This window comes from Lontra canadensis, unplaced genomic scaffold, assembly GCF_010015895.1.
Source record: "Lontra canadensis isolate GAN:19392208 unplaced genomic scaffold, GSC_riverotter_1.0 scaffold8, whole genome shotgun sequence".
NCBI classification, from domain to species: domain Eukaryota; kingdom Metazoa; phylum Chordata; class Mammalia; order Carnivora; family Mustelidae; genus Lontra; species Lontra canadensis.
The window spans coordinates 18,292,269-18,315,413 of NW_022631002.1; the positions used below are offsets into that span (position 1 = coordinate 18,292,269).

The window sequence follows — 23,145 nt, forward strand, 5'->3', positions numbered from 1 at the left end:
AGATTCTTGGCCCCCAAACAGCAGTCCCTTTGGCATTCTCTTTAGCATTCACAGGCTTTGGAGTCAGACCTATGGGGGGTGGGGGGTTGGCAGCTGTGACCCATAAGACAGTCACATCACCTCTGAGCTGAGGTCCTGCTTTGTTGTGAGGATTAAATGAGCTGACATATATGAGAAATGTTTTAAACATAGCATGTCCTTAACAAGGTTTCCTTCTCTTCCCCGGAAAGCTGAGTAGGTTTGGAGGCTGCCTGAGGAAATCATGGCACTAGGCTGTAATCCTAGAACCACTATGGATGGGAATCCTTTACAAACTTAATGAGGGTAATTGATAAACTCCATTTGTACCAATCCTGTGACAGATACCAGCAGGGAAGTAAACTTACCAATATTTTAACTTTACTTTAGTCAAGTCATATACTTCAATCACCTAAAAAAAAAAAAAATCAAATGTTTAAGCATTGATAATGCTCTGCAATTGAAAAAGATTGACTAAAAAGACATTTATAGACGGACGCCTGGCTGGCTCAGTTGGTAGGACATGTGACTCTTGATCTTTGGGTATAGTGTGAGCCCCTCGTTGTGCGTAGAGATCACTTAAAAATCTTTAAAAAAAAAAAAGACATTTACAGCATAGTGAAGAGAAAAAAAAATCTATCACTAGCTAGAATTCTCCTGAAGTACCACATATTATGTTTTGTTCTCATTTTTAAATCTGGAGGAAAAACCATACCAAACACACAGCATAACCTCTCCTTTTCCTCCTTCCAGTGATCATTCAACAGATGTCCACGGATGCTGTGGGTCAAGGTTCCTCTATCTAATCTACTACTGGGTCATACAGGGGACTGCACATATAAAACCATGAAACCCTCCACAGAAACAAAAAATGTAGCTTAAAGGTTAAAGCTGTATCTTTGGATACTGAGCCCTCTGCCTTCTATCTCACACTTTGCTGCATTAGTAAGACCCCAAATCAAATCACTTGAAAAGCTTTAAAACACTTAGTTTACAAATCAAAAAGTTGGGGGAGGTCTATCCTGCTGGAAAAGAAGTCATATTACATTAGGTTAGGACATGTATGACAATATTCATACATAAATCTCTCTCTACTGAAGGGCACCTGAAGAACCTCAGGACTCTTGTGTCATGTCAAGGGGTTCAGCCTTGGATTAAATGCCAAGTACTCAGGGCAGAGACAAAAGTACTGAATGCTCAGTCACTAGTGGAGCCAAGTTAATGAGCACTATGGAGTCTATGCCATTGGTTGTCAGGGGCTTGGGAGCCAGAAGCATGGCTGGCTGGGGCCTGGAGAACCAGCCAATTATCTATAGAACCAACTCTCCTCCAGTTGGGAGTCCTGGCCTTCCCTGTGGAGGAACAAGCACAGCTGGTTCAATGTCCGCCTGTCCTGAGGGCCTCAAACTAGAAGGGGCTGTGGGGCCCTGTGTGTAGAAGTATCTGGCACTGCCACAGAAAACGAGACAGAACAGGCAGTTTACTCTTGGCCAGACCTTATCCCTAACTTATCCCCAACTTTGTTTCATGATCCTAACCCTGAATCACAAGCTGGGCACCTCTTCATTATAATACAGCTATTGGGATCCTACCTGCAGCTAAGAGTAACTCCCTCTGCTGGGCCATCATAGCACTTCAACCAACTCTTTCCTACATTACTTGCATATACTGTTCACCAGGCCCACAAAATTAAGCCCTTTAGGCTTGCCTTATTAGTTCATACAGGAAAGGTACTTAAAATGTCAGGCAAGTCTGACTGTCAGGAAGCTAGCTACGGGCAATATGAAGCTAGAAAGCATGAAAAGAGGTGCCCTCAGAGGTCATACAAGGAAGGACAGGGGAACAGCTGTGATTCATAAGATACCTAGTGTCCCCTTCAGAAAGCCTGTATTGTGCCAAACTGGTATGTCATTTCACCAAGGCCAAGGCCCCACGCTGGCAGAAAGCCTCAACCTTTAGCCAGAAGCCGTGCTTATCTAGCTGAAGCAGGCACCCTGCCTCCCTGATTGCCATCGCTGAAGCTGGCCAATGACCCAAAACTCATGCTGTGGGGGTAGGTCTTGAGGATATTCCTTCTGTGTCACTGTCACCCACCTACCAATAATCCAAACCAACATTTTGGGTGTTTCAACCCTGCCCACCTACTGGGAGAGCAGTGGACCAGAATTAATTACAGGGCCTATGTAGGATAGCACTTGTGGCATGAGACCCATCTTCGAGTCCTTCATGTCACTAGGAGAATCAACAAGCAGATCTGGCCCAGGGAGGTTGCCGGGCCACGGGAACAAGCAACTGGGGAAGTCTGAAGTCCATGATTTACCACCATCTGGGCTGGAAAATGCCTTGATTTCCCCAAAGAAGCCATGACAGCAGCCAAGCAGGAAAAGCAAAGAGAGGTAGCTGTAAAGGTTGAGATTTGGGAAGCCTCATCCCACAGGGCAGTCAAGGCATCAGGGAGATGTGGATTCTTAAGTGCTCAGCTGGAAGGGCGGGCAGAAGGGGTAGGTAAACCTGATGCTAACCAAGGGCACCTGAGAATTGCTTCCCCAGTTTCCAGAGGCTCTGACAGGGCCCCAGCCCCCTCCCTCATTTCACAGGGACCCCATAGAAAGCAGAAGAGAAGGTTCTACTTATTGCCTTTCCCATTCAAATGTACTTCCCATTCCTCACAGTTCTCCGTAGTGTGCTCACACAGTTTTCTTCAGCTTTTATCACATTTATTTCCCATACCCCTCTACAAAAGCTAAGTCATTTCTATTCCTGATTTCTATGCCACCAATAATTTAGGTAATTTAGGGTCAAAAGCTTAGCAGAGCACGCATCCTCTGTCCCTCTAGTATCTCACTGGTAAACAGTATTCCTCACAAGCTTGTTAAGTTAGAAATGTATGGGAAGCACTTGGCCACGTGCCTAACCTGTACCAAGTATTCACTAAATACATGACACCATTCTCACCAGGCTGTGATTCTATGATGGGCTGCCTAACCATCCCCCTCTTTTGTCCATTTCGGTTACTTCTGGCCTTTTATTACTACGAAAGTCCTGCTACATAGGCAACATATGTAAAGGTAACATTACTTCCCCATAATCTTTTTGGGTTATGTTTCCTAAAGTGGACTTACCAATCTGAGACAAATAATTCTTTGTAAAGATGTTTCTAGATTATTTTCCCCCCAATTTGTAATGAAGCCACACCAATGACCATCCTCTTTCCTTTCCCACTGTGAAACTTCTGGTCAGTGAAGACAGGATGACTGAGTCCACAAGGAGAGGTAAGGTAGTTGTGGGGCTAAGAATATTCACATTTACTTTCTGATAAAACCATCATAAACGATGCATTCTCATTTAATGTACAGATTCCTTTTCCACATTCTGTCTTGTCTCCTTAGCAGCTCACTTGTGTTAGGATGATGAGAACTAGGAAGTGCCCAAGTCTTTTGGAAAGGCACAACCTAACCAGGATAACCGCTCTGGTATGCCACTGCCCAGAGCCACATTCAACCTTGTGACTCTGAGGCATGAGTCTGGTGCCACATGACTAATCTGTGAAGCTCAAGCATTTGTAAATAGTGTATTAAAAACATCCTGGACTGAAAACAGGTGTTAGTAAACTGCCCTTGAACAGCAATTAAGACAAACCCTACACACCAATGAGTTGTTTACATATCCTGAAGGGGTTAAAGAATCAACTCATTGCTGGTGGTGCCAAGCCCTAAGCCCCAGCATTTCAGGAAGAAGAGTTCCATTTTTCATCTTCTAAATCATACTGTCTGATCCAAGAATAAAGTAAAACAAGATACAAAAACAAGTCTTTAGGTCCTATTCTGCAGTTAGGTCCCATTTTTAGTATCCCTTTTAAGATCTGGAATAATGTGTGCCAGATAGTTAGCTCTTCTCTCGCTTTCCTTAAGTTGAATAACTTAAGTCCCGTCCCCATCGCACATTCCCCAAATCTTCAACACTTTTTCCCTTTCACCTTTGGAGCCTGGGATTGGAGTCCTTCCCAGCCTCTTTCCAACCACCCCAGCCCCTCTTTTTAGGGGAACAGGCACAGCTTCAGTCCCCTAGACTGTGGTAGACTGAATCACAGGAGTTTCAAAAACATCCCACAATAGCACCTATTAAGCAGCCTGACAGGCGACTTTAGTTGTCATTCATAGTTACCTTAAGTCTCTGATTGAAAGCATCAAACAGCAGTTTGATCCCGTCCTGAGTCAGGTTAAGGATGAGGTCATGGCTTAGAGGAGACTGAAAAACAAAAAATAAAGCACACCGAACAATTTACACTACTGAAAACCTTGCAAATCCAAACGCAATGCAGGGATTATGTTAGTGCAAAGAGCCCCTCCCTCGCCCAACTAACAAACTGTTGTGTAATGCAGTGTCCTCTGCTTCCAGTCTGAAGCTGCTGCTTCCTAATACTGGATGAAAAGAGCCTCTTTCTTCTAGGCTTTGAGCAGTAATACCTAAGGGAAAGGGCCAAGATTTTAGGTGAATATACAGGCCATTTTCTTTTTTTTTGAAGGTCCGGGGTCCCCATCTATACAGCCTGGGTTTATCTATCAAACCCACAGAGCAATCAGTGAGGAACACAGGCCAGGTAAAAGGGCCTTGCTACGACTCAAATCTGTCAGGTGATGTTCAGTGCACGTCAGCTGAACCTATGTCCATTCACTTCCAGGCTGTTTGTGCCATCCACAGGAAATACGTTCTATACTTGACTGCTTTAAGTCATATTCCAAGACAAAGAAATACCTTGTGCTGTTTATATATGAAATAACACCTTACTCTTTCTTTCCCTCACCCCACCATCCCATATCACATGTGCTTCCTTCTGAAAAGCCCAAATCTAAGATCTAAGGAGTTGTATTTCTATATTTGCCCCTTCTGAGTCCTGTGGGAAGGGGAGTAGCAGCACAAAGCAGTGGACAGAGCCGGCCTTGAGTACTGGTTAGCTGGTGACCTTAAGTGACTCTCAACACTTCTCTGAGCTCTAGTTTCTTCATGGGAATACCATCATCCCTTCCCCCCAGAGTTGTTGTGGGAACAGAGATAGTAGGTCTAGACAGCAGGAGACAGGGCACCAAGCACAGCACTTAGCATACAGCACTCTTTCATCAATTCTGCATTACCACCCTGCTTCTGCCCCAATGCAATCAATTCAAGGTCTTGACATCTGAAGCCATTTCAGAGCCCTGAAACAAGCTGTCCAGCAGAAAAAAAACCCCAACATCCAAAACCTTGCCCCTCCTCTAAACTGGGACACAGCCCTCAAAAGAGTTTAGAAGTTTTTTTAATAGAGCCTCCCAAGGTAGGCACAATGAATGACGGAAGTGTGGCTGTCAGAGACAGATATGTAGGCAACGAGGCCAGGTGTCACTGGCGTCGGCCTCACTGTGAAAATTCTCTCCAGGGACGCCTGGGTGGCTCAGTCGGTTAAGCGTCTGCCTTTGGCTCAGGTTGTGATCCTAGGGTCCTGGGATCGAGCCCCACCTTGGGCTCCCTGTTCAGTGGAGAGCCTGCTTCTCCCTCTTCCTCTATCACTCTTTAAAACAAATCTTGTAAAGCAAAGAAAATAAAAGAAAAAAAAAATCTCTCCAAAGAGCCTTCTGTGATTAGCTCAGACTGTTTGTCCCCTTCTACCCCAATGATCTTCACAAGGTAGCAGGCCCAGTTGGCACCACCATGCCTGGCAAACTAGAAGAAAGAATGTTGTAATTTTCCAGGAGGCATGTATGAATGTCTAAAACCATCAGGTGTCAAGATAATACAAAAATGAACCCTGACCTTAGGTCACTTATTCTCAACCCAGAACACATTTCTGAGAGGGCTACTCCATGGCAGTAAGCAGGATGAAGCAGTATTATAGCATCCTTCAAGATCCTTGCTTGGAGGAGGAATGATAGGAGGATCTCAATTTTCTTACACTCTCCCAAGATCTGATCACTTTTCTCCCAACATCGTTACAATTCAGGACATAACTAGATAATTTTTTTTTTAAAGATTTTATTTATTTATTTGACAGAGAGAGACAGAGCGGCATCACAAGTAGGCAGAGCATCAGGCAGAGAGAGAGGAGGAAGCAGGCTCCCTGCTGAACAGAAAGCCGATATGGGACTCGATCCCAGGACCCTGAGATCGTCACCTGAGCTGAAGGCAGAGGCTTTAACCCACTGAGCCACCCAGGCGCCCCATAACTAGATAATTTTAAAAAGCAAGCAATTTATCCTCACAACCATTATTTTATTAGTATTTTATATCTCCAGAACCAAAGTATACCTTTACCATATGATGTTTAAGCAGTCCCTTCCAGTGACCCAGAACTATACAGTCCTCCACATGAAAGAGTTTAGTAAAGCTGTTCACTCTTAGTTAACACTTTTCCCCCTAAGAAAGATAGGACCTACTTGATATACACATTTAACTTCCAAGGTGTGATATGCTAGAGATAAGAAGATATTTCTGGGGGTGCCTGGGTGCCTGCCTCTCTGCCTACTTGTAATCTCTGCGTGTCAAATAAATAAATAAAATCTTAAAAAAAAAAAAGATATTTCTGAAACATCTACTGGGGCCAAACTATTCTTCACACTTGATGGGAGCAAGGAGACAGATGGGAAAGGAAGGGAAGGAGTTGCAGAGGAGGACGGGACCCAATTTAAGAAGCACTACATCAGAGCTCTGAGACACCACCTCTTCTTGATCCTCATCAAAAGGTTATTCTATTCTAGGGCTCCTGGCTGGCTCAGTCAGAGGAGCATGCGGCTGTTGATCTTGGGGTCATGAGTTTGAGCCCCACAATGAGTGCAGAGATTACTTAAAATAAATAAATAAAATTTAAAAAAAAAGATTACTCTATTACAAGAAAACCATATCCACATTACAGAAGGAGAACCAGACTGGTTAGTAACTTGCCAAAGTTGCATGGCTAAGAAATAGGAAGAGCAAGGATCTGAACCATGGACTCAAAAACCTATGTTTTCTAACTGATGCCAGTTGCTTAGAAGATATCAGTGGAAATGAGCTCAAAGCTAAAACTACTATGTGTACCTAAAGATCAGAACAACAGACAACAAAGGTAGTGAAATAAGAAATAAATTTCATTCTTAAAAATGAATTAAACCGGGGCGCCTGGGTGGCTCAGTGGGTTAAAGCCTCTGCTTTCAGCTCGGGTCATGATCTCAAGGTCCTGGGATCGAGCCCCAGGTTGGGCTCTCTGGTCAGCGGGGAGCCTGCTTCCCTTCCTCTCTCTCTGCCTGCCTCTCTGCCTACTTGTGATCTCTGTCAAATAAATAAATTAAAATCTTTTAAAAAAAATGAATTAAACCTATTTTCAAATGCATCTAATCTGGGGGTGCTGATTTAACTGAATATGCAGGCGTTATATGCTCAAGAAGCAAGCCTATTATCCCTGTTTGGATGGTTGCTAATTGTCATGAGTAATTCCCTCATGGTCTAACACTGAAAGTCAGAGTAGGTTAGCGATCATCTGAGAGCGATAAAAAGGAAAAGTCACCATCCTTCATTTTATAAATGAGAAAACACTGACACTGTGGCTCAAGGAACCCCTTGGCCCACTCTTAGAAGTCCCTTGTTCCATGGTAGGCACCACAAGAATATCTAAGCTCTTGCTTGGAGATTATGCATTCCCTGTCTCAGAAAGACCCTTTCTATAGGGTCTCTCTCACTAGGCTGCAAGAGGAGTATTGCACTGCAGAGTGTAATGACTAGACATTGATGAGAGGCTCAACCTTGACACTAGGCCAAACTGGACAGCCTCACAGAATCTCATTCACTTCTAATCCACAACATTCTTCACGTCAAAAATAAACGGTCATGTGCTTTAGGATCTGAAACTAATTAGAACAAAGGGAACTAAAATGATCAAAACGGTACTCTGAAGGTCTCAGAGAAGTGAGTGAGGACACCCTGCAGCATGTATAGGCTCAAAACTATTTATTCCCTGGGGTGCCTGGGTGGCTCAGTCCATTAAGCATCTGCCTTCAGCTCAGGTCATGATCCTAGGGTCCTGGGATCGAGTCCTGCATCAGGCTCCCTGCTCAGCGAGGAGGCTGCTTCTCCCTCTGCCACTCTCGCTGCTTGTGCTCTCTCTGTCAAATAAATAAAATACTTAAAAAACCAAAGCAATACAAAACATCTTCATTCCCTGAAATTTGTGACACATGGGGTACCATAAAGGTTGCTCCACACAGCAATACATGGTCTGTGTCACAGAAGAATCACAGGTTTCAGAGAGTTCAGTAGAAGGTAGATTGTATTTTTAGAGCGATAAATAATCTTATTTCTAAAAGCCCATAAAAAATAGTCTCTAACTACGTATAAAACCAAGCACAAAAAATCCTGATGATCAGAAAGTACTCTGGTGTAACATATACATTCTTTCTGGAAATGGAAAAGGTCTTTGTAGATACATGTAACATTTTACAATAGGGGTTAATTCCTGGCACAACTGACCAACATTTAATAGAGACCACCACAAATCAGACCAAAAAAAGCAAAATATGAACTATGTCCATTAATTTGGAGCCAATATTTTGATATATGATCTCATGTATCAGATCATTCTCACTAAAGTAGTGAGCTACACCTGCTTCTTTTCAAGTCTGGAGTGCTCTGCTGGCTAGAAATTTGTATTCAACAACTTTGAACACAAACCAATCAACAGAGCAGAAAAGATTATTTTAAATAAAAAAGTGGAAGACAAGCACCCTAGAAGACAAGACAGTCCCAGAGGTGACCTGCCACTGAAATGTCCCTGTCTAAGGACCAGTTGGTAAGTCAAAACACATAAAAAAAAAAAAATAGCAGTTATTATTGCTCTTCCAAACCTGGCAGCACTAGATTATCAAGACGAAAAGTTTCAGAATTGAAGAAAATGTACTTGGTAACTGACTAGTGCTAGAGAGTCTCCCATTCAAACATAATGACCAAGCAATCTCTGCCAGTCTGCCTCTCCCAGAGAATCAGCCTCTGGAGGTGACTCAACAATGAGGAATGCTATTTCAGTAAACAAAGCAGCTACCACTCACCTGTTCACTGTAGAGAACCTGGACATTTTTGATGATGCGACAGTGCTTCTGAAGAATGGCTACTGCCTGAGCCAGAGGCATTCCTGAAATAAAGCAAGGACACCTGTGTGGTTACTTGGGCTATCCATTTACTGACATCTATCTTCATAACAGGCATCAGTCCCTGCAGTAAAGCCTGGGATGGGAGGCGGGGGCCGCCAAGGTCTATAAACATATGAGTAAATAAAAGTTCAGTAAGCAGCAAGGGCTAGAATAAAGTTAGCAGCAAGCACTAAGGGAACAACTGGGTTGTATAAGGGGAGGGAGTGAATATACAAAAAAGATTCCTGGAAATGAGAAGTACTGCACTGATCCCAAGCAGGAAAAGGACTCAGAGAAGGCAAAGTCAGCATGAACTAAAGAACAATGAGAAAAGTACAGGCTGCATGACTTGCTTTGGAGACCAAGGTTCTGGTTCTCATTCTACCATGAATTACATATAACCTAGGGCAGGTTCCTTATCTCTTTCTTTCTGGCATGTTTCCTCATCTCTCAAATGAAGAGTCTGCAGAAGCACATGACTTGTAAGGGCTCATTTAAAAAGTTAAAAATCACACATCTATCAGAACCAACTTATTTTACTAAGGGTTTCACTGGATCCTTACTTATCAACCCACAAATCCTCTAAGTCTTAATACTTGATTTTTTAACTCATGGCCCATTATAAACAAATTTATATATGCCAATTTAAGAAATCCAAATCCCAACAATATCTCCAAGATCCCAAGGACTACCAAAAAGTAAGTTTTCAGAGTCCATTATATTTCAAACAAGAAGAAACTTACAGAGAGACAATCCAAAACAAGTCCCAGACAAAATCCAAAATCAAGACTCACAGTTTTATGAATCCAAGGACAGTGTGTGTTATTCACCATTCTCTTGATCCCCAGCACCCAGCACAGGGTTGACCACATAGTGGCTATTGGATAAATATTTATTCAGCCATGCTGATGTACAATGGAGTAGGTAGTAAGAGAAAGGGAGAAGGAGGGACCACCATATGACCTCAGGTAAACACAGTGGCTCACATTCAAGATCAGTTTCCTCTGATTCCAGGAGAGATGTGCAGAAAAGATCTTATACACAAATAATAGATGGTTATAAAAACACATGGTCTATCTATATTTAAACAATGATCTAACCTTGCCTTCATTTGATGGTCCATTCTACAGTTTGAAGAAAGTTAGAGGAAACCAGACCTTAACACAAGGCACTTTCCAGCCTTCTATAACATAGAACCTGGTACAAAGTAAAGGCTTAATAAATGTTTGTTGAAAATATGAACAAACTGCACACATCACTCAGCTCTGCCATTCCTGAAATGGAGAAGCATCTACGCTGTCTCTCCCAAAAGGAGTGGGAAAACATCCATGTGTTAGGTGCCCACTTAGGTGCTGAGGAACAGAAGGCCACATGGCTTCTCTGGCCCACATGGCATAAATCAGTTTCTGAAGAGAGGATTCTTTTCCAATTAACCACATCAAATCCATAGCCTTGGAATCCTTGGGTCATCAGGTCCTGAGTCACTTGGGGAGGAATTCATCTGGAAGAGACAAAGCAGCTACAACGGCCAGTTGTCACACAGCTATTGATAAAGGAAGGCTAAAAAAGTTCTCTAAAGGGAACCAAACATGTACAGCAAAGAAACTAGAGCACTGTCCTACTTCTAACAGAGCTACCTAGCCTAAGAAAGGGTATGTCAACCTTCTAAACTGTATACATCCTATGTTTTATAGATCTCATCATTTACCTTATAACCCTTCAAGAGTTTCCCACTACAGGGCAATAAAACTCAAACAACATGCCATCACCTAAAGTTCTTGAATATTCTGGATCTTGTCCACCTCCATCTTTCTTTCCACTGCTCATCATGCCTCCCTTTGTTCCCGGCACATGTCAAACTCTTTCCTACCTTATGTCTCTGTGCTAGCTCAGACTCTGCTGGAATGTTCTTCCCATAGTTGGTTTCTTCTCATTCTTCAGCTCTTGACTCTCATCTCACTTCCCCAACTGCCTTATCTAATAAAGCCTCCCATTCAGTTTATTTATCTGTTAGTCTCCTCTATACCTCGAGGACAGAACCACTATCTATACTATCTATCTTACTCACTGCTATATCCCCAGCACCCAGTCACTGTGCCTGGCACAAAGTAGGTGGTCCCATGTGTTTGTTGAACTTTGATTGAGTGAAACAAAGCAATTAGGGGACATGTAAATCCTGTACCATAGACCCTAGTGACCACTCTCTCACTCTGAGCACTCTCATCCTGCCTCTACACACACACAGTCTTTCCTGCTGTTCCCCTAACTTTCCCAGGTCTCTATGATGGGCAATGTTTCCTTCTGCCTATCCCTCATTCACTCATCCAACCAACCACCTGGTTTCTGACTCACATCTCAATCTGTTTTCTACATAAATCTAAAGGCAAATAAAAAGTAGACAGATTAACAGTAACTATTCATCATCTTTTCAGTCTCAGTTCTCCACTGTATTCTGGGTCTTAATACCTATAATATCTACCCAATCACTCAAGCCAGAAGCCTCTAGATTCCTTTTCCACCTCCCCAAATCTACTCTCTTTCTTCCTAAACCCATGTCCACAACACACTTCACTAATCTTCACTTCACCTTCTTTTCCCTTGGACCCCAAAGTCCTTGGTAGTAACCCAGGCAGCTACCACTATAGAGCACTGGGAATTTGGAAAACCCGTTTTTTCTTCCATTAGTATATCACGCTCTAATTATAATACCAAACTGGTTATAGTTCCCTATACACACAATCTTTCCCACTGTTTCATTTTGTTTTGAATTTGACTGGAAAATTCTTATCTATAGAGACATTGTAGAGAGAAACCTGGCAGATTTCTGATTGGGCTTTCCTGGCGCTCACTGGCTCCAGGAATGGTACTGACTACCATCAGTAGAAAAAAAGCCCTCCCTGAATCTCCAGGTCAGGTCAAGTCTTCCCCCCCCCCCCCCCCCGCCGCAAAGCACCTCATACAACCTCTACTTCATTTTAATAAAATGTACTATGCTGTAACCCTTCCCTCACACGAAACTCTTCAGGGCACATGACCATTTCTTATTCACTTTTTGATGTTTGTAAGCAGAGTCCACAGAGGTATATATGCTGCCTTCAATGGAGTGAGCCTTCAGCTTCTCTAGAACAATTCAGACACATGCACCCACACCAATACATTCTCCAAGTCTTACTGAAAACATTCCAAGTTTGTACTGCCTTTATTCACTCACTAGTCAAGCCATCAGTGGCATTTTCAGCGATTCCTCTTTGCCTAGGTTTTCCTGTCCCTGTGTTGTTGCCATTTCCCTAATCTCCCAACATCACACAGGAGGGCAGCCAAGAAGCTGGATGCAGCTCCCCACTGTGATGCCAAGCAGAAGATGGCAAGGGCTAGATGCATCTGCATTTGCAGAGATTCCAAAAAGAACAGAGACAAAGCTGAGCCAATTGTCAGAAGGGCAGAGCGGTGGGAAGCAGGATTTCCCTGTTCAGGTACCGACTTTTCATCATCTCTACCTTTCTGAGCCTGCTCCTCATCTGGCAAATGGAGATTACCTTGTAGGGTTGTGGTGACTTTAGTTAAGTACTGCCTGGTTCTCTGGCCTAGGAAGGGAATTCTAAAGCACAGATCCACTTCTTAGACCTATTTTTACCTATCAGCTCCAACTGCAGTTTAGATATGTTGAGGGTTGGGAAGAAGACTGACAGAGGGAAAAATCTTTTTCTTCCCTTTTTTTTTTTAAAAAAAAAAAACCTGAGGAAGTTAAAATAATCATAATCTTTCAGGAAGACATGCTTTAAAACTGTAGATTTTTTAAAAAGATTTTTTATTTATTTATTTGAGAGAGAGACAGTGAGAGAGAGTATGAGTGAGGAGAAGGTCAGAGAGAGAAGCAGACTCCCCGCGGAGCCGGAAGCCCGATGCGGGACTCGATCCCGGGACTCCAGGATCATGACCTGAGCCGAAGGCAGTCGTCCAACCAACTGAGCCACCCAGGCGTCCCAAAACTGTAGATTTTTTAAAAAGATTTTACTTTTAAGTAATCTCTATACCCAAGGTGGAGCTTGAACCAACTTGAGATCAAGAGTCACATGCTTTACCAAGTAAGCCAGCCATAGGCCCCTAGAAATGCAGATTTTTAAGACCCACAAGAGAATCATTAAGACCAAGCCACCTCTATGAGGTTTCCCTCAAAGTTCAATTCTGGGCCACTCTACAGAAATGCTCTTTTCACTGTTGTTGTCATTTAGATATTCAGACAGTTTGAAAGAACTACTCAAAACCTTGACTTCTGGAAACTGGCGAAGTTAGAAGTAGGGGTTAAGGTATCTAAACAACAGGTGACCGAAGAACCCTTGCTCTTCCACCCAGCTTTTCTATTTTTTTTTTTTTTAATTAAAATCCTGGTCTCAAGTGACATTCTTTTTATTTTTATTTTAAGTAAACTCTACCTGCCAATGTGGGTCTGCAACTCCCAACTCCTGAGATCAAGAGTTGCATTCTCTACTGACCAAGCCAGCCAGCCATCCCTCAAATGACATTCTAATCACTCCTTTCTGCCAAGAGACTCTACCACTGCGATCCACAAACTAGATGTATCATCAAGCACAGTTTGAAGCTATGGTTGTGGTTCTCTTCCCTGTGAAGTACTGGTATGAGAAGCTGTTAGTAGGGGAGGTTCTTAAATAGACGGCAAACAGCATCAGCATATGAAGGGGTCTGGAGGCAAATGTATCACTGGCCTCCCAATCAAGCTCGTGGTGCTTCACAAGAGGCCAAACTGTTTTATACCAGCTAAAATTTTGAGACGAACTCTGCAGGAGTGGTGTAATTTATGAGAGAAACTGCCCAAGACCTCTCCATAAAACTGGCTCCTATAACCTAGAGGCTTGTAGTTGTTTATTCATGGAGACATGGAGCACCAGCACGGTCCTACCAGCATCTATTGTGCAGTTTCTCATCTAGCCTGTCTCCACTGAAAAGAGTCTTCAGATTCAAGGATGAGCTATAGCCCAAACAAGCAGGTCACTCAGTCCAGTAGCCCAAATTAGTGGGACAGAAGGTGAAGTGTGCACAAAAAAATAGCACCAACACCTGCTCCATACCCCCCTTTGCCAAGGTAAACATACACTAGAGTCAGCGGATGCACGTACTTGTATATATAAAGGTAGTGAAGTTGGGAATAGTTACTACTGGGCCAAACTGCATTTTACACAAACTAAATGTTACTCTCCTTGAATTCTTATTTCATTAAACCTTCAACTCTCTCTGCTGAGGTCTGGGTTTAGGATTACACCACACATCAACCACATTAAAAACGAGAAGGAAACAAGTCACAAGTTCCTTGAATACACAAACTCTTCTCACCTCCCTTGACTAGATCCCTAACATGTGATTAAGGATCTGACCCTAGCTTTCCCCTAGGGACGAGGGAACCCACAGCCCAGAAAAGCAAAACGCGACCGACTACTGCAGCGTTTAAGGATGTCAGTCACTTCTTAGCTATTAAATCTGTAAAATGGAAATAGGAAAAACAACAGGACGGACCCTCAGACCCCAAGGAGGCATACTCGAGATAATTACGCACAGAAGCAGGGTCTGGCCTTGGTAAATGTCTGGGGAGTGTCGGCCATTGTTGTTATTATTTCTACTGTACCACTGCCCCAGAAGGAGCTCTTCTGAAGCCTGAAGCGAGGGCGTCAAGGCCAGGACGAGCGACAGACTGGCGGGTCTGGCCGGTAGGAATGGGTAACTTAGTGCCCGGAGCCCAAAGAGCCGAGAGGATGGAAGAGGCGAGAAGCAGCGGGCGCAGGGAAATAAGGGGCAGAGACCAGAAACAGGAAAGGCCTGGAGGGAAATAAGCAGAGCAAGGTCCTGAAGTAGGACCCCAGACTCACCCAGCGTGAATTCCCATTGCTCGTTCCCCAGAGAGCGTTCGGGCACCACCTCCAGATCCAGCATTGGTTCAGCTCGCCGGGCCGGGGCGGCCTCGCTGCAGCAACGCAGACGGGACCGAAGCTGGGGAGACAAAGCAGCGACTGATCTGCCGTCCCCGCTGGCCTGGCTCTCCGCCTACTCCCTGGCCACCGGCGGCACCAGCCTAAAACCGCACCTCGGGTCAGCAGACCTCAGCTGAGCTCAGCTCACCTCACCGGTAGCAGCCTCGGCAGCAGGGACAGCGGCCGCAGCCGAAGCGTCTGCCGCAAAACTGGCGTGCGGCGTCGTAAAGCGTGGTGGGGGCGGGGCTAAGGCGGGATTTCAGTCGCGGGGCCGTGGGGAGGGAGGAGCCCAAGGCGGAGTCAGGCACGCGCAAAATGCTGTGAAAGTCCGAGCGAAGGCTGAGGGAAGATAGTACCGCCCGGAAGGGTGGGTGCTGGTGGGCGGGGGCTTCCGTCCTCCGTGAATCGTCACATTTGCACACCACACTGCACACATTTCATATGTCTACACAAGGATGTGCATACCACGTAACACACGAATGTGACGTGTTATGTAAATCCGTCTGCCCTCTGCACGGACGTACATCCCACTCACATTCACCGGGTGCAAAAGTTCCGAGGTGCAACGTCTGAGGCCCAGCGGGGAGGGAAGACACCGACTTCAGTGAGTGCGGAATGTACTCGAGTGTTTGCGTAGGAACGCGGGGAGATGGGGGAGAGGAATAGGTAGAATGGGGAGCAGCTAGGCCAGACCTCCGCTGACGTAGTGCAGATGTGTACAGCCCCCTGGGGCCGGTATCCAGAGATCGTGGGCAGCAGCTCAGCCTCCAGTCAGAGTCTGCTTTGCCGCCAATGGTGTGTGGTCTTGACCAAACCTCTGGTGCCCTTTGTGGCTCATTCTCCTCATCTACAGGTTGGGAAAGGGGCTCCTCTAGCCTGTTCAGCCTGCGCTTTTGGCCCATGGCCTGGGGCATTGAAAAACTAAAAGGCAACCAGACATCTTTTAGAGCCAAGCCTTCATGGAAGCCGACTCTGGATTCTTACAACCACCCTGAGATGTCAGATTATATCTCACTTTACAAGTGAAGAAAATGAGGCCCAGAGATGTAAATGGCCTTGTAGTCCTCAGTGGTGGAACCCAAGTTCTTTCCATTACATTGCCCTTGGAGGAAGGATTTTAGCAGGGGAGAGAATGACATGCTAAATTCTCAAACTGGTTTGGTAGGAATGTAACTTGGGAGGCTCATCAAAACTTGAAGTCACTGCTACTGGCAGTAAAACAACACAGAGAAGGATGTCCATTGCCACATCATATGCCAAAACAATAGAACTGAGTCACTGAGATGTCCATCAGTAGGGAAGTGGCTGACCAAAGTGTGATATATGTAATAGAATACGTTTAAAAAACAAAGTACATCCCTGTATGCTAATGTGGAAGGAGTGCTAACAGAAAAAAGCTACGTGTAAACTGTATAGTATATAAAAACAGAAATAAAAGAAACATTGTCCATACCAAAAGAACCTTTCTGGAAAGATTAAAAAAAAAATACCAGTGATACCTAATACAGGGAGTGGGGCAGGGGCAGGAATAGGTGGACATTTACTTCTTACTATGCATGGCAAGCATTAAAGACATTTATATGTGGATGGGATAGGTTTAGGATAGGTTAGCTGGGCAGCTGGCCTAAATAGCATAGGAGTAGACCTAGAAAAAAAATCTAGCATTGATGAGGAGTAATCTTAGTTGATCTAAAAATGTTTTAATTGAACTCAAATCCAACCAGACTAGGACTGGTTCTTATATAAAAAACAAACAAACCGGGACACCTGGGTGGCTCAGTGGGTTAGGCCTCTGCCTTCGGCTCAGGTCATGATCTCAGGGTCCTGGAATTGAGCCCCGCGTTGGGTTCTCTGCTCTGCGGGGAGCCTGCTCCCCCCGCCCTGCCTGCCTCTCTGCCTACTTGTGATCTCTCTCTCTGTCAAATAAATAAATAAAATCTTTAAAAACAAACAAACAAACACTTAGAGGGACTTATTTTGGTGAACAAAGAGGTTGGGGTTAAGTCGTGCGGGGGTGTGGGAGACAAAAGAAAGAACAGAGAAAGCCACACTGGATAACAACATGAAAATAATTTTTAGTCTGGAAAATCCAAGTAACAGGAAGAACAAGGGTAGGTAAGCCTGTAAGAAATTCCCTTTGGGTGGTGCCTGGGTGGTTCAGTTGGTTGAGCAGCAGACTCTTGATTTTGGATCGGGTATGATCTTGGGGTCATGAGATCGGGTCTCACCAATCTCTGCTTGAGATTCTCTCCCTCTGTCCCTCCAAGTGCTCTCTCATCTCCCTCTGTAAAATTAAATAAATAAATAAGGTCTTTTAAAAAAGGTGGGGGGCCAGAAACTTTAGAATGGAAGCTGGAGGTCAGCAGGGGGAGCTCTGACATCCTACTCCTGGCGATGGATGGCATATGCAGTACGATCCGTATTACCATAACTAACATTTTACTCACGGGCCAGGTGGATGCAAGGTTTCCTCCTTTGTGGGGAACAGCCCAGCCAATGAAACAATGTCACAGCTCAGCCAATGAAAAGCCACTATACTTTGAACTCATATTTTACCCTAATTTGACTTTTGTTTATAATAGCCTTCCCAACTTACCCCTTTCCTATATGAGAGCTGTCCTCTCCTTTATTCTGGGAGTTTACTTACGGCTTTCCTGTATCTTGTTTGTCCTGGCTTGAAATTCTCTATTCCTAAACAAGCCCCCTCTTTTTTTTTTAAGATTTTAATTTATTTATTTGACAGAGAGAGAGATCACAAGTAGGCAGAGAGGCAGGCAGAGAGAGGGGGGAAGCAGGCTCCCCGCTGAGCAGAGAGCCCGATGTGGGGCTCGATCCCAGGACCCTGAGATCATGACCTGAGCCAAAGGCAGCGGCTTAACCCACTGAGCCACCCAGGCGCCCCTAAACAAGCCCCTTTTTGGTAAAATAACTGGCAGACTTATTCTGAAGGCTAACATTGGTCAAACACAGTTGCTGGAAGTTTGAATCCTAATTCTGCCGTATAATGATTTTGTGCCTTGGGCAAGTTACTTAGCTTCTCTGTGCCTTTGTTTCCTCATTTGTAAAATGATCATACTTCACAGATTGGTTAGCACAGGAGTGTCTGACTCATAGTAAATGGTTTGTGTGTGACTGAAATTTTAAAATCTGATAGTGACAGAATTGATGGAATCCTTTGGCAGGATCTATGAATGCAGAATATGAGGTAGAAAAGGATTAAAGAATAAAAACACGGTTTCCAACTTTGGGTAGCTGAATGGATGATGGCGTTCCTCAGGACAATGGCTGGGGGAACTGAATTGGAGGGCTGGAAGGATACCAATCCTATTAAATGGTCACATGTAATAGCTTAGAAGGCGGGAAATGTACATGTTTGAAGCCTAGGTGAAAAGCTTAGAAAACAGAATCTCGTTACCATGGTTACTATTGGTTATATTTGTCAAGAGAAGAACCAACAGCCAGTTTGAAAGCAGAAATGAAGGGTTAACTGCATCCTGCAAATCAGGAATGGGCAGGCCCAACAGCTGTGAAAAACAATGGATTGGGGAGTCCCTCCCAGTCAGTCTTACAAAAGACACTCCCCTCTCTCAGGGTCCAAAGCCCTCAGTCTCTCTCCCCAGTGACATTTCATAATTGTTAGTATAGTGACTTTATTCTCCCCTTTTCTCTACGGAAGTGTTTCCCGTTCACTTGTTATTTAGATCCCAGCAAAAACGTTACTTCCTGCCACATCTTCCCTAATTCTTCCTTTGTTTGACCTCATCACCATTTATCCCATGATGCTATTTTAGTTAATTCACAGCTGTCTATCACTTCACCACTTAATTACTTATTGTTCATCTTCCCAGGAGATGTAAACTTCACTAGGTGAGGAACTTTGCCCATTTTATTCATCTCTAGAAAAGTGCCTGGCACATAGTTGGCTTACAGTAAGTACTTGTCAAATAAAAAAATAAAAATTTAAAAAATTTAAAAATCAGTCTCTTGGTTGTACTTGCCACATTTTAAGGGTTTGATAGCCACATGTGGCTAGTATCTACCATATTGGAGATATTGTGGATATAGATTATCTCCTGTAATCAAAAATTCCTCTCTGTATCTTATCTATTTACATTTTGTAATGTTTCTGAAACCTGAATAAGGCCGATAATGACGCAAAGTTGCTTAAGTTATTTATGTGAGAGAGAGAGTGAGCACAAGTGGCACAGAGGGTTGGGGGGAGGATTGGGGAAGAGGGAGAGAATCCCAAACAAGTTCCATATTCGGTGGGGAACGCAACGTGAGGCTCAATTCCAGGAACGAGATTGTAACCTGAGCCAAAATCAAAAGTCGGATGCTCAACCGACTGAACCACCCAGGTGCCCCAAAGTTGGTTAAATTTTTCTAACCAGAAGTTGAGATTTAGATTCTTTTTTTTTTTTTCCTGTAAGATTTTATTTATTTATTTGACAGAGATCACAAGTAGGCAGAGAGGCAGGCAGAGAGAGGGGGGTGGAAACAGGCTTCCTGTCAAGCAGAGAGCCCCATGTGGGGCTCGACCGAAATCATGACCTAAGCCGAAGGCAGAGGCTTTACCCACTGAGCCACCCAGGTGCCCCGAGATTTATATTCTAACCCAAAAGTTGAGATTTAACTTAAGATAGCAACTGTTTTAAAAGTATCCTATATTGAAAAAAAAAAAAAAAACAACTACCATTTTCATCCATGATATCACCCTACAATTTTAATTTTCTGGTCTTGACACATTTTTGAAATGCCATATATGGCACCTGGGTGGTTTGGTTGGTTAAGCATCTGCCTTCCACTTGGCTGGGCTCCTCAGCTGGGGTCAGGATGCCAGGGAGAGGGGATGGAGTCCCTTGTCAGGCTCCCTCCTCCGTGAAGAGTCTGCTTCTTCCTCTCCCTCTGCCCAGTACCCCTCCACTGCTCATACTAGCTTGCACTCTCTCAAATAAATAAAATCTTTTTTAAAATGCCATATATGTACGTGTGGTGGTGCTGTAAGAAAAAAATGGATGCTATCTATGGGTAATCATGCCTTGGAAAATGCCTGCAAAAGACAATTATTTGGGAGATGAAAATACCAATGTTGTCTTGTAAATACACACACACACAGATGTGGCAATGTGCTGTGGTGATTTTAAAAAATATTTCCACAAACCCTTTGACACACTACCCTTGAAGAGATGAAGCCTAATTCACCTCCATTTGAGTGTGGGCCTGACCCTGTGAGTCACCTCTAACTTAGACTATAGCTCCCCAAGATTAGGTTATTATTTTTTTTAAAGATTTATTCCCGAGAGAGACAGCATGAATAGGGGGAGGGGCAGAGGGAGAGGAAAAGGAAGTATCCCTGCTGAGCATGGAGCCCGAGGGGGTTGGGGGTGGCGCTCCATCCCAGGACCCTGAGATCATGACCTGAACCTAAGGTCAGACACTTATCTGACTGAGCTACCCAGGCGCCCCCACCCAAGGTTAGGTTCTTATTTATTTTTTATTCTTTAAGGATTTTATTTGAGAGAGAGAACAAGCACAAGCAGGGGAGTGGGAGTAACAGGCTCCTCACTGAGCAGGGAGCCTGATGTGGGGCTCAATCCAAGGATCTGAGCCAAAGGCAGATGCTTAACCGACTGAGCCACCCAGGCACCCCCAAGACTAGATTTTGAAATAAGACTGTGGCTTGCATCTTGAATCACTAAGCTCTAGGGAAAGCCAGCTGCCAAGCTGTGAGCTGCCCTATGGAGATACCCACATGGCAAGAAGCTGAAGGTCTCTTTTCTAAAACCTAGCAAGAAATCAAGGACTTTCACCCAAAGGTCTCTGAAGAACTGGCCAGTCAATGACCAATTGAACGGGTTTAGAAGGGAGTCTTTCAGCCACACTCAATCCTTGAGATGATGATAACCTGGCTGTGCTAACAACCGGACTCTAACCTCAGCAGAGACCTTGGACCAGACCACTGAACTTAGCTTCTTTCAAATTTCCGATCCACAGAAACCGTGAGATGATGTTTACTGTTTTAGGCTGCTAGACTTTGGAGCAATGTGTTATACAATAATGCATAATTGATACAAGTTTCATACAAAGCTTAAGGTATACATAATGCATAATTCATACAAGCTTCATACAAAGCTTGAAAAAGGGGACGCCTGGGTGGCTCAGTTGGTTAAGCAGCTGCCTTCGGCTCAGGTCATGATCCCAGCGTCCTGGGATCGAGTCCCACATCGGGCTCCTTGCTTGGCAGGGAGCCTGCTTCTCCCTCTGCCTCTGCCTGCCATTCTGTCTGCCTGTGCTCGCTCTTTCTCCCTCTCTCTCTGGCAAATAAATAAAATCTTAAAAAAAAAAAAAATTAAAAAAAAATTTAAAAAAAAAAAAAAAAAAAAAAAAGCTTGAAAAAGCTCCCTATTGCCAAATGAGGCATAAACCAATTAAGGTATTTGTTTTCCCAAGCAGCCCCAAACTAGCATATCCAAATACCTGTTTCTAGAGATGATACACTTAACTAAAACCATGATGCCGAAACAACTTTTGAAATTAACCCTCAGAGTATGAATCTTATTCTTTGGAATTTTGCTTAATGGTGCCAATTCACCATTTTTATTTGTTATTTGCAGTAAATATGGTGGTGAATAAGTAAGTTTTTTCCATTATAAATCAGGCTTAAGGCATGTTTCTAAAGTAAAAGTTTGGTATAGGAAAAATGCCTAAGTATGTTTTCTTTTTTAAGATTTATTTACTTATTTGAGAGAGAGCGCATGAGCAGGAGGGGCAGAAGGAGAGGGAGAGAGAATCCCGAGCTCAGTCCATGGCTAGATGAAAACCCTGAGATCACCACCTGAGCTGAAACGCTCAACCTACTCTGCCACCAAGGAGCCAAGTCCCAAGTCTGTTTGATACTGTGATATTTACATTGAAGGTTTTCTTTGGAATGAGCAGAAATGACCACTAGATGCCACTGTTGTTGTTTAGAGGTTAAAAAAAAAAGGATGAAAGAACATTTTGGAAACAACAAAGTCAATTTTCATATCATAACGAGCACCAGAACAGAAATTGTTGGGTTATGTCAATGAAGAACCAAGACCTTTTTTTTCCACTACACAGAAGTTTATTGTGAAAGTAAATGAAACATACAAACATACAGTATGGCTAACGGTGGCAGAAGCGATCTGGTAGCTTAAGGCAAGTTTTAATGGAGATGAATTTAGAAAAGATGATGCAATGATGTCATTTTGTTTAAATACAGATTATGGAAAAATATCAAATTGCATCAATAACTTAATAAAAGTTTCCAAAGCCTGCACTATTGGAGAAAAAAGACTCATGATCTTAATGCCAGCATTAAGACAGACAGAAGCACAGCGCGGAGCTGAATGGCAGAACAATGGAGTATTTACAGAAGGATGGCGATATGAACATTTAATAACATTTGATCTTAGTTACTGGTGGAATGAAAGCCCTTAGCTAGAAGCTATAGAGAAAAATGTACCATCATCATCATGTTATTAAAAAAATTAAGTGCAGAAGTCGAAAACCAAGGAGCTCTGTGATAAAGGAACCTTAAAACACCACTTTAAGGGCCACTTAAAAGGCAATTCCCTCAGGGGAAGTTAGGGCACTGAGTGTGTAAACATGTGAGCTGCACAACACTAAATACCAACCAAATTCATTCATAGTACTTCGTTACACAAGATCAGCATGGTCTTTTATGATGCATTATTGTTCATAACGACTTAAACACACTCCTTACCATGCATGACTTCAAATATATAACAATATTTTTATTCCGAGATACAGGATATGTTTATGAATTATAAGACCTATATACAATAAAAGTCACACCTCCCTCATCAAGTAAAGTATATGTGTGTGGTGTGTGTGTGTGTGTGTGTGTGTGTGTGTTTTAAATGCGATGACCTTATTCAGACTTCAGTTTCTTTTCTGAAATGACCATGTCAGTTTTTCAAACTCTTTAAAATAATGCCACTCTATGATGATAAAATACATTTTTGCAAAAATTC

The 23,145-nt window shown here is 43.5% G+C and overlaps 1 protein-coding gene across 1 annotated transcript in view; it reads right to left on the reverse strand.

Moving 5' to 3' along the window:
• CUNH16orf70 (chromosome unknown C16orf70 homolog) overlaps positions 1-15,347 on the reverse strand; it is a 29,843-nt gene extending 14,496 nt beyond the window's left edge. The window contains exons 1-5 of the mRNA XM_032854267.1: positions 15,276-15,347; positions 15,026-15,146; positions 9,066-9,148; positions 4,183-4,266; positions 387-430 (exon numbers count right to left, since the gene is read on the reverse strand). Of these exons, the coding sequence (XP_032710158.1) occupies positions 387-430; positions 4,183-4,266; positions 9,066-9,148; positions 15,026-15,089 (275 nt within the window). The 5' untranslated portion in view covers positions 15,090-15,146; positions 15,276-15,347. The remainder of the gene's footprint in view (positions 1-386; positions 431-4,182; positions 4,267-9,065; positions 9,149-15,025; positions 15,147-15,275) is intronic.
• Positions 15,348-23,145: the final 7,798 nt, after the last annotated feature.